Source organism: Lepisma saccharinum, chromosome 10 (genome assembly GCF_977018435.1).
Source record: "Lepisma saccharinum chromosome 10, izLepSacc3.1, whole genome shotgun sequence".
In the NCBI taxonomy this organism is placed as follows: Eukaryota; Metazoa; Arthropoda; class Insecta; order Zygentoma; family Lepismatidae; genus Lepisma; species Lepisma saccharinum.
The window spans coordinates 34,005,534-34,024,286 of NC_139238.1; the positions used below are offsets into that span (position 1 = coordinate 34,005,534).

At 33.8% G+C, this 18,753-nt stretch overlaps 1 protein-coding gene across 1 annotated transcript in view; it reads right to left on the minus strand.

Annotated features, from left to right (window-relative positions):
• The window catches only part of glu (structural maintenance of chromosomes 4-like protein gluon), a 72,694-nt gene that overhangs the window by 40,509 nt on the left and 13,432 nt on the right, over positions 1–18,753 (minus strand). The window contains exons 3-8 of the mRNA XM_083129711.1: positions 18,419–18,610; positions 15,835–16,011; positions 11,052–11,156; positions 9,287–9,474; positions 3,723–3,863; positions 1,931–2,081 (exon numbers count right to left, since the gene is read on the minus strand). Of these exons, the coding sequence (XP_082985837.1) occupies positions 1,931–2,081; positions 3,723–3,863; positions 9,287–9,474; positions 11,052–11,156; positions 15,835–16,011; positions 18,419–18,610 (954 nt within the window). The remainder of the gene's footprint in view (positions 1–1,930; positions 2,082–3,722; positions 3,864–9,286; positions 9,475–11,051; positions 11,157–15,834; positions 16,012–18,418; positions 18,611–18,753) is intronic.

Consider the following 18,753-nt stretch of genomic DNA (forward strand, 5'->3'; position numbering starts at 1 on the left):
CGATCAAGTACAGATCCGATATAAAATTCCAAATGGTACTTCAAGAACTTAAAAGGTTCATAGATCTTACTATATGTATGTTACCAGATGACTGCAGTGCAAAAGAAGCGCAAATTTAGATGTTTACTTTTTTAAAATTGCAGGAAAAGGAAGTAGTATTTTTATAACCATAAAAATTATAACAAAATAGCAGAATATTGTACTAAATTATAAGACTGATTTCATTTGGTATTTTTAAGTCCACTTTATGCACATATATATTTTAATCAGTACTGGACCTACAGTTTAAAGTGGGATCCGAACCACTATGTGCCTACACCAGGTAATGAACCCAGGACCCCTTGATTACAAGACGGCGACACTACCTCTGTGCCATCGGGGAGGCCACTAAATTATAATATATTTATGTCGGAAGGACTAGAATATTCTTACTTGGGTTGAAACCTGAGTCTGTGAAGAGGCACTCAGTACACAGGACAAAACAGTGGACAACACAAACACAGGCCTACAGAGGATTATACTGGCCGTAGGTCTAGATGCCAGAGCCTCGATAGTCTGCAAAATGCAGTCCAGGGTGTACTATGTGGAAGTGAGATTGAAAATTGGGTGTACTACATGGAAGGGCCACCACTTACACCCCAGATCAGTAATATTATCTGTAATTTTAAGATAAACCAATATCAATAGATTACCAATTAATATTTCCCATCTCTATTAAAAATGATTAAAAGACATGACTGGTGACAGAATTTTAGCGGCAGATTGATTTTAAACTCTATTTTAACCATTCTAACTCAAAAAAGAATTATAAATTATGAATATAGTGACTATGGAATAGTAAATTTTATTCCAATAAAACATATTTTGCCACTCCCTTTTTTACACAAAAAAATATAAATACTGGGCTGCACTGATATCTGTATTGGCTGATACCACTCGATATTTTAGGTATTACAAGTATAATATAAAAATATATATACTATGAAATACTTACGTTTCATGAGTATCTGTTTTGCGAAAAAACATCGCTTCGGGATCCTACTGTTAAAAAAAAAAACCCTTTACACTGCCTACGTGAGTAAGTTGCACACGCCTCAAATAAGGTAGTGTAAAGGGTTTTTAACGTGTTTCTTGTGTAAAAGGGTCTTTTACGGACTTTTAGATTTGTGGTTTTTAAAATTAGGATTAGAGTATGAAGGTTTTACGTGTTTGGGGTCACCTGATATTATGTCAACTTTTTATCCTTTTTAACCTGTTTTACCTGCCACCTCAATCCTTGCCTTAATTGACGCTGCTATGTAATGATCATTCTGGCATAGACGAAAACCTGAGAAGAGAACAGTAGGATCCCAAAACGTTGTTGCTTCTTGAAACCGATACTCACGAAACGTAAGTATTTCATAGTATATATATTTTTATATTATACTTTTAATATTCATAACATGAGTAAGTCACACACGCCTCAAATATGAGCCATTACCTTGGGGGTATCACAAATTGTTGCATGCTCGTTTTGCAGTCTAAATTTTATGGATATTAACCAAAATCAATACTTTAATTCATGTTCTTGCAGTAATTTGTTTTCCCAGGTACTTTTTAACTAATTTCCAGACCACTCTACAATGCACTGACATAGGAATAAATAAGTGTCAAGTCTGCAATTTCGCATGTTATTCACACCAATAGCCTTTATTCAATAATGCTGAATATTAACTACCAAAAATACAATGCAAGAATGTGGTTGAAGGAAAAGGAAACTGTGTTTTTGGATATCTTATCCTGTTTTTGTTTTTTTAAAAAACACTCAAACACACCATGAACAATATATTTCCGAGACTTCCAGGCTTTAAATTTGTTTTTACAAAGTTACAGATCAATAAAGAATGTTCACTTTGATCAACAGGCACAGCTTACAGACTAAATCACTCACCTTCTCTTTTTCAGCTTTCAATGCCTGGATATTTTTCTTCCTTTTATTGTTGGTGAATGCTTGTGTTTCCTTAAGTTTAACATCTTGATTGTCTAGGTTCTTAAAATATTCATTCACTTCATCCTTTTTCTTGTTAAGTTCTTCAAGTTCCCTAATAAAGAAAGGAAAAAAAAAACATGCAAATCTCCAATCAATTTAATACACGGAGAGCGGATACAGAACTTCCAGAAGAACTAAGAACGTGTTTTCAGAGCTTTTAGGCATTCAGAACTTGCACATGGGATTGAGTACTTGAAATGGATTCAAACTCGTATCGTAATCAATTGCAAATTGGGGAACTTCTCGCTCAGCAACACGGCAAAGTTGCTTGATTTAAATCAGGTCAATGTAAATCGTGTGATGTTTTCTAAAACAATGATTTATTTTGTTGTTGTTGAATTTTTGTTTTAAGTTCACTTTATGCACAGATATGCTAATCGGTTGAAACACATATTTTTGGTAAATAAAAAAAGTAAAATTTTGGTACAAAAACAAGTCAATGTTGGGTTCAAAAGCGGTAAATAAAATAAAATTTTGCTGTTATAGAGGTATATAAAATGACATTTTGGTTTTAAAAATTTGAATGTAATTCCAAATTTGATTTAAAAACTGCACTTATTACACAAAATAAATATATCCCTTCTAATAGTACATTTATGCAATTGGCAGAATAATAAGTTTATTCCTGTATAAAGGGGTCCATTTTTGCTTCTCAAATATTTACAGCAGAATTAATCAATTTTCCGTGAATTGCATAACTCTCAGGATAATTCTGACATCAGAAAGTGTCGTGTCTGTAAATAAACTCTAAATTATGTGTTTTAAGAGCCTATTTCGCATTTTGCAGTTCATTTCGAATTATTTCGTGACAAAATAGGGTGGTAAATTGCACCTCACACCTTTTCAGAAACATGAAAAATTAACATTACAATGTGTTATTTCACATTGCGTGTTTTCGTCAAAAACTCTACTAATCGGGACTGGAACTACAGCTTAAAGTTGGATCCGAAGCACTATGTGCCTCCATTGGGCATCAAACCCAGGACTGCTTGATTACAAGGTGGCAATGCTACTACTACACCACTGGGGAGGACAAATCAATGATTTAAATCCTTTCAGATTAAAAAAATAATTTATAGATTCATGTACAAAAATAATAGTACATCTCAGAATGACTTTTCGTGAAAGTACATTAATCTTGTAATAATTTAATGTATATTAGGCACTTACATACTAAAGAACATTTTCAAAGGAAAAGCACAAGAACAAAATATATGTACTGAAAGGTGAACATGGCTCAATCAAAACAAAAATACAAATTGAACTGCGAACACACTAAATTTCTGCACATGTTTTTACAGACAAATATAGCAAGTACGTATTTTGTTTAGAAATATACACAAAATACTAAATATATTAAACTATATATATATATTAATATCATTATCATTAAGCTCAAACTAAACGTAGCTGATAAAATTTAGTAAAACTTTAAATCAATTTGTGATGCATAAAGTTGCTTGTGTTTTTTTGGCTCAGTACATATACTTCACATTTTATTTGATGTTTAAGGGGTGTTTGAGAAAGAAAACAAAACTAAATACATATCTCTTTGACAATTAACTCTCAGGGTATGATTGTTTGGTACTTTGCGGCAAGTTTGAAAAGCACGTGTTTGAAAAGGCTGTCTTAATGTGGTTCTGCTCATCGCACATACACATTATCTTCAATCAATTTAAACAAGAAAACTTACTTTGCAAAACTTCTAAGCACCTTCTCTTTTTCATCTCTCGCAAGTCTAAACTGTTCTAGTTTATCTTTAAGATCGCGCATTCCATCATCTATCGCCTTCTTTTCTTCTTCTTTAGTCTCCATCTCAGCATTCACTTGTTGACTGAAATGATAAAAATATAGTGCTTAAACCAGAACAGTAACAGGAAGCACCTAGATTATAAATACGGATATAATTATGTGAATGTTTATTGATGATAATGCCAATTTTATTTACACTATGGATGGGACTGGTTAGTCTATTCGTAAACTACAGGATGGTCATAAAATGTGGAATTGATGGTATACATCACTGGCTGGATGACATGTTTCCCCTGTGGCATTGAGAGAATGGCCTCTGTGGAATGGGCACAGCACTCAAAACCCCATGGACTTTGCTCTATGGGGAATTTTAAAATTGCAGGTATAGGTATATGCTGATGATCTAACATGGGATCTGATCACCTCTGGGAAAGGATAACCACTGCAACATTTGCTCTGTGTTTTCACATTCTGAAGAGAATTCAAGGAAACATCTTTGCAAATTTACAAAATGTGTTAAGACTTCTGGCAGATATGTGAGCACATTTTGTGTTATGGAAATGTGTTGCTCCTCAATTCTTCCATTGATTCAAGTGTTTATGGCCACCCTGTATAATACACTAAAAATAGTGAATTTTTGGCCAATTCAAATAATATTTTAAACATGTGGAAGAGACATTATAAATAAATAAATGCAAATGTCATATCTCTCCTTACAACAGCATAAAAAATACGAGGGGCATGTCAATAAAAGGGCCGATTGGTTATTACAGAGAATAAAATCAAGCAAGAAAATTTTTATTTTGATGCTATACAAGTGCATACCATAGCTATTTTTCTACATAGTCACCATGACGCTCCAAGCATTTTTGGTACCATGGAACAAGTTTACAATGACACTCTGTGTAGAAATCTGCCACATGGGATCTCAGCCAGTCGAGAACTTATATCTTGAGAACATCACTATCATCAAAACGTTGCGAAGCAAGCCCCATTTTGAGGTGCAAGAACAGAAAGTAATTACTTGGGGCAAGATCGGGACTGTATGGTGGGTGATTAAAACATTCCCATTGGAATTTTTGAATTGTTGCAACAGTACGGTCAGCTGTGTGTGGGCGGCCATTGTCATGAATAAGCAGAATTCCAGACCCTAACATTCCTCTTCGCTGGTTTTGGATGGCATGTTGCAGATTAGACAGTGTTTAGCAATACGCGTCTGCTGTGATGGTTCATCCGCGTTCCAGAAATTCCACGAGGATTACACCTTTTTGGTCCATGATTTTGCGATGTGATGGTGATTGCTTGAATATCTTCGGTTTGTGATTGCTGCTTCGACTCACCAGTGACGTACGATATCCAGGTTTCGTCTCCAGTTACTATGTGAGAAAACAAGTGCTGATTTCATTCTTTCATCTTTGTAAGTGTTTGTCAATATTTTTGGCACCCACCTCGCACACAGTTTGCGATAACCCAGATTGTCCGTTACAATTCGGTGCAATGTTTTATCAGACACTTCAGGAAACTGATCGATTGATTGATTTGGTGTTTTAAGTCCACTTTATGCACAGTAAGGCTAAACGGCACTGGACCTATAGTTTAAAGTGGGATCCGAACAACTATGTGCCTCCACCGGGAACCTTGATTACAAAGGAACGATGCTTCCACACACACTATTGGTATTGGCAAATAGAGACATATCAGTGTATCTATTAATCAGTATAATTACAGCTAATTTGGCCCTTCCAATGTATCTATAAATAGCTTGTAACTTGGTGCACAATTCTGTCATTAAGTTCTTATTTTTATAAATATAAATAATTCACATACATATCACAGTTTTGTAAAGTAAATGCCAAAACACACAGTGTCTCTTTTTCAACAGCAATTTGCATTACCTCATTATATACATTAATTAAGGAGGTGAATGAACTATTTATGTTCTTCATAGCACATTTGCAATTTTATATCCGATCGGAAGAATATCCATTATTTGTATCTGTAAATTTTTCACCAATACTTTATGGGTGAAAATTCTGTTATCTCTTCAGTCCTTATCAAATAATGGGTACAAAAATAATAGTATTTTAAAAAAATAATGTTAGTGGTTATCTATAATTCATAATAGGGATGAACCGATAACGATAAAGTACCGATATTCTACCGTTCCAATATAAAATTACAAATAGTCCATGAAGAACCTGAATGGTTCATTGACATCCTTTATAAATGTGTTTCAAGGTGACTGCAGTGCAAAAGAAGTTGCATATTCAATTTTTTTTAAAAAAATGGGCATGAAGATTATCAGGGTGGCTACTCTAGGGTCATGATAAAATTCATGTATAATTCCCGGTTTTCAAGGCGAACTTTCCAAAAATTCAAGCAGATGTTTTCTCTATTTCAACCTTATGTATTACCGCCTCTCAACATCCACACACAAATATCTTAATAATATAAAGGGTCTATGTGATTCCAACATCCAAAAATTATAATTCAATTAAATGGAATTGAAATATTTAATTTAAGGTGCTGAGTTTCTATTTACAATCAGAGGCGCAACCACGATTTTTTGTCTGAGCGAGCGTGGAGAAAGTGCCAGGATAAACGTACTAATACTAATAATAATAGTATTAATAATAACACTATTATTATTATTGATTTGTTTCATTTTACTTCACTTCTTGTGCGACATTTGGCTAATTTGCGAAGATGGGGATGAGTGATATGTAGGGACGTGAAGTTTTCGTTAAATTTTTCCCTAAATTTCGAGGTTATTTTTTACTGCAATTTGGTGTTATTTTTTGCGGTTTAAATCAAATTTCGGTGTTATTAATTGAAAATCTGTGTTATTTTTACATGCGTTTTTACGGTTTCTTCTATGCATAAGATTTTCACATTGCTTTAGTTATGAAAAATTAAGGCAAATTTTAGTTTTAATGACAAAAATAAATAAATAGAAGGCTTATCTTTGTGAGAAATTGCCAAATTTCTTGCATTTGGAAAACTATTTCATCTCATCGGCCACTAAATATGAAATGTTTATTGAAGGATAAAACCCAAATCTTTGAACACAATCATATTTCAAACCTTTCACTCTTACAGAATAAAATTTTCAAAAATTGTTTTCTTAAATTCACTTTTCAGTTAACAATAACATTGAAGATTTTCCACGCACAGAAGGTACATAGTAAATGTTCACAGTATTCACTCACCACACTTCCTATATAAAAAAAAAACCTTCTAAATAGAAAGATAGCAGTTTTTTTCCATTCACTCTAATGGAATTATTGCTTTAACACAGTGGTTTGGATTCAACAAACTTTAGGTCCAGTCCCGATTAGCCATTATGTGCATAAAGTGGATGTGAAAAAGCCTTTTACTTCCACTGAAGAATCAAGGAATCCTTCCGCTCCCATCCCATGTTATTTTGAAATTCAGTGATTACAAAATAATATAGTTCTATCCAAAGCATAAAGTCTTCCAGAAGAAAATTAATGCATTCACTGCTGGCCATGGGCGTCGCCAGAAATTTTCCTAGGGGGAGGGGGTCGAATCGAAGATGTCAAGATCGAAAATATTCTTATATAGACCAGTGGCATATACAGAAGTTTGTCAAAGAAAGGGTTCATTTTTAAAATTATTGCATTATCGGTATTTTAAATTACGTTATTATTATATTATATATTAAAGCATTTGTGTTCGAACAAACAATTTCAATTATTTTTCAACACATGGCACAGTAGTTTGGATCACACTTTAAACTGTATGTCCAGTCCCGATTAACCTTTCTGTGCATAAAGTGCACTGAATCAATCAATCAATCAATCAATTTTACTACATTTTTTTTCCATTTAGATAGTTTGGCACCCAGGGCCGACCCACCGCCCCCTAGCTATGGTTATAAACTTGATAAGACTAAACAAGCAGGAAATGCGAGCTAAGCGAGCAAGAAAATTTTACGAAAATAATTTTTATTTGCATAAAGTGTGAATAGGATTTGGATTAAAAAAGTTGTAATTTTTCACGTCTACTGAGAAAAATTCAAGTAGAATTCACGCATAATTCCTGGAGGCAATAATTCATGCATAATTCCCGGAATTCCCAGTGAGTAGCCACCCTGATTATCCATAACAATTATAACAAAATGACAGAATTTTGCTCTAAATTATATGATACTCATAGATATATTGGATTGGTAAAATACGAGGGCTATTCAGAAATAAACTTCCAATTAGCTCATAAACAGTAATACATAACCGCAGCGACATAGTGCATGCGCAGTAGCAGCAGTAATGTGTAATCACACTCCACACACAACCACAGTCCATTTGCTTCAACATTGCATCAGTAGGAACTGACGAACATGGATGTTCGTGTTAATGTTCGTGTTACTGCTCCTGCCAGTTGTAAGGGAGTGGTGTGAATCGATTCATTCAAGCAGGAGTCAACGCAGCCAAAATTCATCATCGATTATGCTGTGTTTATGACAATGGCATTAAGAGTGATAGTGCTGTGTGAGACTGGTGTAGGAAATTTAAGGCTGGGCATTCAGATGTGCATGAGAGAGGTCAAAGAAGACCTTCAATTGTGACTGATGAACTCGTCCACAAATTGAAGAAACTGCGCGAGAAAAAAGGCAGTTTCTCAATTTCACAACTCTCCGAGGAAATTCCTGAAATACAGGATGACCTGTAATTAGACGTATTCCCTGAAAGGGGTTAAAGTACAGGCAATTTGCAATAAATTTGACCATATGATACCCTGTCCGAAAAGTAGTAGTTTTCGAGATAATCGAATTTTATTGTTCTCTTTTAAAATTATAATTTTCCACATAAAAAATACGAATTGACAAAAAACAGCTAATTGTATGGCACTAATTTCAACATTTTCTGATAGCTAAGAAATAAGTGGCTCGTTGAAAAAAAGTTTGTCCCAAATAACAATCACATGTAAGTAACGGGTGGGTCTAAACTTACAAGTGGTGATAAAAAATGCACTTTTAGTTTATTTAACAACGCATTAATAACAAAAATGGTATGACACGAAGCATGAAAATTACTTAAATTACTTACTTGAGTCTTCAGCTATCCAACAAGGTACAAATGTTGCCAACATTTACATTTGTGTACAAGAAATAATACTTCATTCATTTTCATGTTAATTTCCTTAGAAGTGTGCTATCTGGGCCGCTGTTACTCACACTTTGGTTGTTACATGTTACATCGTGCGCCCACTAGAGGACAATACTTGTCTTATCACATAAACAAGTAATACAAATGTGAATCATGCAGCTCACTAGATGGCAGTACCTAAGAGCCTATCTCAGGTTGAAAGTGGCTGATCTACATATATCTACTTTGCGTAGCCTCACATCAATTGATTTATAACAAATTACGTTCACTTTTGATTTGTGTTTTCAACACTACAAGTTAAATGATTAAAAATAGAAAACATATTCAAAATACAGTAAAACATATATGTATAATGAGTAAGAACTCTGGAACTTACATGTATTTCTGAAGCAGGCCATTCTTAGCCTCTGCTATCTCGTTCTCCAGCTTCAGGTAACCAACAGCTTCGTTCATGGGTCCCGCCAATTCTTCCTTCTCTTTCTCAACTATTTTCACTCGGTTGAGCTTCTCCGAGCGTTCCTCTGTTAGCTCCTCCACTCTCTGGGTTAGTATTGCGATAGGCTCCTGGAATTATGGAGAAGTAATAATTAGGGTAAGAATTATTGGATGTGTGATATTTTAGTTATTCACATTTAGAAATGTTGCCTTCTTTTATGGATTTCTTTTAGAATGGAATTTAGCAACTATGAGCACTTTCAAAACCCTCACTTTCCCAATATACAGAGTGTAATGAGTAATATACACATGAAATTGTTATATATGTACATGTTGCTAAGTTACTTTCCAAGCAAGACAGCTGTGTTTTTGTGCATAAAAGTAATAGGTAAGGCTAGGATTTTTATGATTCATATGTTCCTGAAACATTGAAATTCAAGTTATGATTCAAATTGAGGTGCATTGTTAGGTAACGTGTCATGTGAGCATATGCTAACCATTTTTTGGTCATATTTTGCATATTTTCAATATTTAAATCTATAAAAGAATTTTCATCTGCACTTAGATATTTCCGAAATGAATTAAGTTTGCTTTTCTTGTATCAGTCAAAGTAAAAAGCAGCTCTGCTATGTAGTCGTACATGGCTGACAATAGGCTATCATTTATATCTGACACTGCTCAGAGCAGTCACAGAACATTGGAAATCAGGGCTTAGGGCTTATAAAGAGAACTATTAAGAAGTTATCCCAGCATATGCAACTGATATTCATGAAAAATAAATAGTTCTAAATCAGTGTGTATTCCAAAATAACAACTCTAAAATTCTCGACTATTTCTTGACCTTTTTCCGGTTTATTTAACTTTCATTCGACACCTACTTAGGTGAAGTTGGAAATTAGCAATTAAAAAATAAATATTCATTTGTTGAAAAACCTACCAAAAGGCCAGTTCAGATGAAAACTGAAGCTGTATTTAACAAGAGAATCAGACTTGCTTTATCTATTAATGCATCCTGGACTCACAGCCAGTATAATCTTATGTGGGGTTCATGTTGTTGTCCCTATATATTTGTGATTGTTCCTTCATCCATCTTATCTTACCACCATTTATCCTCATCTTCGCAATCGGCCAAAATAAGCAGAAAAGTGAAGCAAAATAAACAAAATCAATCAGTCATTGTGATAGCAAAAATTCTTGACCACAAGTATAATTTCTTGACTTTTTGCTGACTTCTTGAACTGCTTGTTGATTTCTCTACTTTTTCTTGACTTTCTTGACTGGTACACACACTGATATGGAACGATTTTCGGGAAAAATTAAAAGTTCTCCATACATTAAAATTTTACACTTCTATTTCTTGTTATTAATCTTACACCCCATGAAGAAAACACAATTTATTCACTAGATATTTTAGTTATAGTATATTTATGAGAATTGATTGCTTGATTTGGTTTATTTCAATTTGCTTTTCTGTCACTTTTGGCTAATTGCGAAAAGGGGGATGAGTGACAACTGATGAAGGTACACTGACAAAGAACACACTTGCCAAGGTTGGGATTTGAAAGCAGGACCCCTAATATTGTAGCACTGTGCTAACCACCCTGCCAAAGATGTCTGCTGAGGACATAAAAATCCAAATCCCTGGTTAACACTATATACAGAACCTCCATTATTGTAGGGAATGACAACAATGTAACAGTACAAACCTTGTATCTTACTGTTCCTATGATATCTTCTAAAAACTCCAACATTCCTGTATCATGTTCAGTTTGCCCTTTGGGTTTCATTAATGCTATCTGTTCCACTTCTCCCTATAAATGCAAAACAAATGATTATTTCTATCTGAATTTGTTCAGTATTTTGATGCTGTACACAAAAGAAATGAACAATTTTTTTGGCATTGTTTAATTTCAATAAATTTATATTGGCGCTATTTAAGAGTGTAATGTTTCCTTGTAGTGGGTAAACCTTTTAATTATCCTTCCCTGAAAGAAGAAATGAGTAATACAAAGGTTTAGTCATAAAATGAGAAAACACAGGATGATTCATTTAGGACTGAACACTATTTTTTAAACCCCTTCATGATTGCAAAAGTAACATTTTTAAATAATATTAATGCAAAACATACATCAATCCATGACAAATAGGAATGTCTTATAGAAGATGCTGGAAGTGTCACTGCCACTTAATGATGTCAATAGCAGCAATTTCACATCTGATATTTTCTTTCAGTTCTTCAACCTTGATGTACATCGTAAAACTTACACACAACGTAACTTGTTGAAATTGCAGGTAAGCCAGAGGTCGGCTTGGTTTGAGTTTTAAGTACAGTTCATGCTTTAAGACTAATCATGACTGGACCTACAGTTTTAAGTAGAATCCAAACCACTATGTGCTTCCACCAGGGTCGGGAGAGTGGCAGCAGGTTGGCTTAGTAGTTTGGTAGAAGGGCAAGGCACAGAATGCAAAAGACAAAGGTTCAGACTACGAAATCTGAATTCTTTTAAATCTGGACAGTAAAACAGCAGCATCTGGATTTCAGAAGGAGAGTTTTATAATTATTTTTCCACATTGTCAGGTAGAATTCACAAAGGAAGTTCTTAATGTGCTTCTATTTTAACTTTTATCTTCCTCATTCGACGATCATACTCCAAGGCCTATTCAGGATGCTAGGCTTTGGTTACGCATTCATCGTCTGATGTCTGGCAAACAAATGGAGTGAGGCATATCAGCAAGAGGCCTCGTTACCAAGTTGTACCAGATTTCAGACATCCAGCAAATTTTATTGCTATGAAGACTCACATTTTGCATTGTATTGAATGTATGGATGAACATCCCGTTTCCCTGCGAAATGCAGATAGTAAAATTTCTGAATCCAGATTTTTAACTTATCCGGAATTTGGATTGCATATATTTTTGACCCTTCCTAGTTGAAACTTGAGTTGAGCCACAATTTTCATGTAACTTTTCAGTAAGTTATTGTAAGGGTTTACTTTCAATTTTATTACCTCGATATTTTTTTTATATTTACAAATACACAAGGTTAAATTTACTTTAATTAAAATTAATGCTAAATTTGTATGGCCATCAATGAAAAAAAAAAAGAAAAAAAAAAAGAACAGCTCTATTGTGATTTATGCATGAAACATGCTACATGAGTTTTACCTTACCTAGAATAGAGGATCTGTAGAAGTAACCTAGTTATTTTTTTTTAAAGAAACAGAATTGCTGTGCTGTTACTTTCAAAAAATAACTTTCCATGAGAGCTTTGCTCATTATTATTGGAGAAATTTTGCTGTTCATATATAATGTGAAACATGCTCATTGAACATACAACAGGGTTGCTACGATTTTGTGATTATGAAATTCCCTGACATTTCCAGGTTTTCCAGTGCAAAAATGAAATGTTTCAGACATTTATCATCATGATTTTTGATTTTGAACCGAGTTTTTCAATTAAATATATAATCCATTAATTATTATGAATATTCACTTTCACAACTTTATTTTAGCAAATTTCATTCTACACACACACAAGAACACATGAAAATTCGAAGAGTAAAATGTAAAATTACAATCGGCATCAAATGTATTGGGTGCTACAATCACATGCATCTAGCCTTCAGGCTAAGGTAACAGAGGTACATTATTTCACCATAAACGATCTCCACAATATAAAAACAACAGAAAAAGTTCATAAACCATACACAATCTTTCATTTTCTGCCGAATTTAGAGTTTCGTAGAAAATGATGCTTTTTTGCTTACATTTATAAGTACACAGCATAACTAACTAACTCCCTAGACTTCTTAAACCCGAAGGTTCATGGCTGCAGCAACACAGGCCTTCCATCTTTCCCTATCTTGAGCAAGTTTTATATACTCTTTTCCATCCCTACCGATTTCCCTTAGGTCCATCTCAACGTTGTCCCTCCATCTTCGTCTTGGCCTTCCTACAGGTCTCTTACCATCAGGTTTCCCAACAAGAATCCTGTAAACTCCTCTTTCCTCTCCCATTCGTGCCACATGGCCTGCCCACCTAAGTCTTCTTCATTTAATTATTCTAATAATATATGGACATGAATACAAATTATGTAGTTCTAAATTATGTAACCTTCTCCACTCACCTGTCTCCTCATCCCTTTTACGTCCAAAGATTTTCCTAAGGATCTTATTTTCAAATACTCTCAATTTATGTTCCTCTTTCAATGTAAGGGACCAAGTTTCACATCCATATAATACTACAGGCAAAATTACTGTTTTGTATATTTTAACTTTTAGTTTCTTAGATATTAAACGAGAAGACAAAAGTTTATGAAGAGAGAAGTAACATGCATTTCCTGAATTAAGCCTACTAACAACTGAGTCATACCATTTAATTTTAGTCCTTCTTTAGTTTCTTTTACCTTCCTAACAGCATATTCTAAGGCAAAATTAAAGAGCAATGGAGATAATGCATCTCCTTGTTTTAACCCATCATGAATTGTAAATTTGTCAGACATATTAATACCCACACGAATTTTACTTTCTGTTTCACTGGTGCATATTTTTATCATACTAACAAGCTTCTTAGGTATTCCAAACTCTACTAATATATTATATAATTTATCTCTTTTGACCGAATCATATGCTTTTTTGAAATCAATGAATAGCTGATGGACATTTTGATTATATTCCCACTTTTTTTCAAGTGTCTGTCTGATGTGAAAAATTTGATCTGTAGTTGATCTGTTACGTTTAAATCCACATTGATAATCACCTATAATTTCATTAGCATATGGGGTTAGTCTTGTTAAAAGAATGTTAGATAATATTTTATATGTTGTTGAGAGTAGAGAAATTCCACGGTAATTATTGCAGTTCATTTTATCACCTTTTTTAAACACAGGAACAATTATGGATTCTTTCCACTGTTGAGGGATTTCTTCTTTATTCCATATTAAACAAATTAATTTATGGATTTGACATATTAATGAATTTCCACCATATTTAATTAACTCAGCTGGTATTAAATCAATGCCAGGTGCTTTGTTATTCTTTAGCCTTTTAATAGCATCTTTAACTTCAGTCAAGTTAGGTTCTGGAACTAAAGGTTCTGCTGTGTGGACTTCATTTACTTCAGATTTATCTCCTACATGGACATTTAAAAGGTCATTAAAGTAGTTCTTCCATCTATTTAGAATATCCCTTGGGTCAGCTAGAAAATCACCATATTTATCTTTTATCAAGTTTACTTTAGGTTGCCACCCCTTTCTAAATTAATTTACACCTTTATATAAATCTCTGATACTTTTATTTTTGCTGTTTGTTTCAATTTCGTTAATTTTGCTTTTCAAGTAATCTCTTTTTTTACTTCTAAACGTGCAGTTAACTTCTCGCTTTATTCTATTATAATTGCTTAGATTTGTATCATCAGAGTTATTTAACCACCTAAGCCTAGCCTGATTTCTTATTTCTATTAGATTATGACATTCATTATCAAACCACGGCTTACTTTTTCTCGGTTTATGGTATCCTATACTTTCTTTAGCTGCTGATTCTATTGCATTACGTATGTGCTCCCAATTCTTATTTACGTCTGTTTCATTTATATTTTCATCATCATTTAAATCCTGCAAAACATCAAATCTATTTGACAGTTTAATTTGGTAATCTTTCTTAATTCTTTCATCAGCAAACTTTCCTGTATCAAATTTTAGAACTTTTAGATTTTGTTGCTTATGATTTATCACTGAGAGTACACAGCATCTGGATAAATTTTTGTTGCATATAGCAATTCTATAGGATATGCCGACAAAACTTTCATCTATAAAATAATAGACGATAACCTCATCTTCACCAACCTTTCCGATAATTATGATCATATTATCAATTAGATACTGGATTGCAAGTTTTACTTTGATATTCTTTCTAATAAAGGTAAAAAAAAGGTAAAGTGCTCCCCTGTGCTTAGCAGCACGCCATGAAGGTGTATAGGGGGTGTGGGGGCAACGCCCCCCAAATATCTAGTATTATAAAAGTGAAAATTTATTACAGAAATTAGAAGGAACCATAATTTTGCACAAGACTGAGAATCATAAGAATGAAAGAAACAAGTCTCTAAACTGAATCTTTTTTTGGGAGTGGAATCAGAAGAACCGAATCCAAAAGTGGACGTGAACTGCTTGTTCATTTTCCAACTTTTTCTCTTGAAGACTCCAAAATGCACGTAAATTCCAGATGATCTGCAAAATTCCCTGACATTTCCCTGTTTACCAGGTTTTCCAGATGTGTAGCAACCCTGAACAATGTTCATATTACCTGCCAGATAGCAGGACAATATAAACACAGTAAACATAAAATTAAAACTTTATTTGCTAATTAAAAATGTATTTGTTAAAAAACACATAGGAAGCAAGAGGAAAATGAATGAAAATAGTCATGGACAATTTGCCAAGTATTAATTATGCATTACACTGTACTAGTTATATTACAGATAGAAAAATCTCACCTGAAGAATCAGGAACCGATTGTGATCGAGATCAACCCCATGGCTGCGCAACAGACGAGCAATCTGTTTGAACTGAACGCGGCGACCATTAAGTTGGTAAAATGACGTGTTGTCCTTAAATGCTGTTCGGGAGATGACAAACTTCGAGCCGGGAACTACCTCAAACTCATCATCAGGCTAGAAGAAGTGTATCACATTAACACATCGCTGCAACTTCCACATATTTATATTTGAACACAAAATTAATGTTGAAAACTGCAAAGTCTGTTTCAATGAACATCTATTAGTACATTAAAGATTGGTTAACTGAAATGGAATTCACCACAGTCATGTGAAATGATGAATGTTAATTATTAATCTGATTTTATTATAATGTAGTATATATGAAACAACACTGTTCCAAACTTACAATGTTATCAGAGACATGCATATTTTGTTGTTGCAAGAAACATAAAATGTGAAATTACCAATGAACTGTTAATTTTAGGTAATTTTCAAAGGTGGGATATTGTATTTACACACATTTTGTGAAAAAACAGTATTAAAAAACAAAATTTATAGTTTATATTGGCTACACAATCCTTTCAGGAGTTTGAATTATCCTATAGGTTATGCAAAGTTTTTTTGGAACATTACTAAACTCAGTGGCAAAATGTGGATTGAAAAATAGGCTTCTTTAAGAAAGAAAGAAAATGTATAATCCATGTACAGGGTGATTCAAAAAGAAACTGACACTTTCTAATTGTTGCTTCACACATCATAATTAACTTGTGTGAGTATGAGTGCATGATAGAAACATTTATACAGTTTTTCCTTTCTTTCTTTCAGTCTGTTGTTCGATTGTTGTAACACCAGGAGGCCAGTTTTTGCAAAATGGCTACTTTCCAGATTAAAAAGCTTTGCATGTTATGTAATTCCCAAAAACAGCATCACAAATTTCAGGGTCAATTTCACAAACCACCGTCTAATAGGTAATCAATCTTCGATCGGTTGAAGAGATTCTGGATGATTTTTTAAAGGATAGACCAGTGGAAGGCCATCAACGTCTGTTGAACATGGGGAATGCAAACACCAGAAATTAACACAAATTAGTGCCCAGCTTGGTATTCCATAACCCAGAGTGTGGAGAGTGTTGATGAGAAAATGCTTCATGTTAAGCCATACAAGTTATAGTTGTTATAATTCAACGCAGAAAGTGACAAAACTGTGCAGAAACAGTCTTGCATGGGCATGCTTAATCTAATGGAAAATGAAAAATTTTCTGCTTAACTAATGATGAGAACACTTTTCATGAATATCAATGTTCTACTTGAAGGTTCGCATAACCACTTTTTGTACATGCAAAATAATTTAACACAGTTATTTTTAGTGTTTTTTATTGATTTTATCTGTGACGTTTCATTCTAGTTTCCTAGAACTTTCTCAAGCTACACTAACATATACATACAAAAACACAACCTCACATTCTACACTTCTGTAAAAGTTGGGAGAAGTGTAGAGTGAATAGCCATGTAATGTGTTTTTGTATGTATATCTTAGTGTAGTTTGAGAAAGTTCTGGGAAACAGAACAAAACGTCGCAGGTAAAATCAATAAAAACCACTAAAAATAACTGTTAGATTATTTTGCATGTACACTTTTCACGTGAACAGTAAAGTGAACTGTCACAATGTGTGGATCTGGGGAAAAACAATCTTCGACAGTTCGTTGAACACATCTGCTATTTGCTATGTCAAATGACATGTTTATGGACACTTCTTTTTCTTGGAATCATAGGGTCACTGGACATGCTCCAGATTTGGCTCATGCCTCAAATGCAAGCAGACAGTGACGCTTTAATTTATCAACACGATAGTACACCACTACACTTTCATCACGATGTTCTTGATAATATGGACACTGAACTCTCTACGATGGCCACCATAATCACTGGAATTAACTCCCTGTTATATATTCTTCTTTGGGTTTGTCAAGAACACAGTGTATCAACCCCCACATCCCAAGGGCACGACAAACTCAAACACCGAATCTGGGTTTTGTGGCAAACACTGATAAGGATGTGTTACTAGGTACATATTAGACAAATTGGAGTATAAGCTTGTATTGCCATGTGGCCAGAGGTACACAAACCCAGAAAACCTATGAGTAAAAAAAAACAAACAGAACTTCCACAGTTAACCTTTCATTATGTATTTTGTTCAATACAAGAGGAAATATTGCTTTTCAAAAAGTGTACACTTCTTTTTTAATCAACCTGTATATTTTACATTGGTAATGATTCCAGTTAGAAGTATTAGAATGAAAAAGTTCACTTTGTATCAAAAGGGTAAAGTTTCAAAATCAAATTTGATAGTTTATTCATACTGACACACCATTTTATATACCAAGTTCAACCCAAAATGCATTTATACTTGTAATGGCTTCTGTCTAATTCTTCATTAGAACATGCATTAAACTTCACTGTTTCAGGTGAAGTACTCCTTTCTTAATATGTTCTAAAATGATTTCCTTTGTCCCAGATTAATTACTGCATATTTTAATTTTACTTTATCATCATACATCTTATGAAAACACTCCAACCTTACCTTATCAATAATCAACTGGAAATAAACTGAAACTGTGCAACTAGTGATGTTCAGATGCTTTTCTGAATTATGCAACAGAACAGCAATCTTTTTGGAACGGATCTTTTGAGCTCTGTAGCCAAACACGAAGAGCATGGAGTCTATCACATTGCTCTTGCCACTTCCATTAGGTCCTACGATAGATGTAAAGCTCTGAAAAACAACAAAATGCATATTTTAGTACAAAATGTTTCGGTCCAGCTTCCTAAGCCTTCCTTCAACAGGTTTTCCATGAAGTTGGAAATAGGGCTGAACCAATACCAGTGATGATACTCACTGATTTTCACCAATATTTG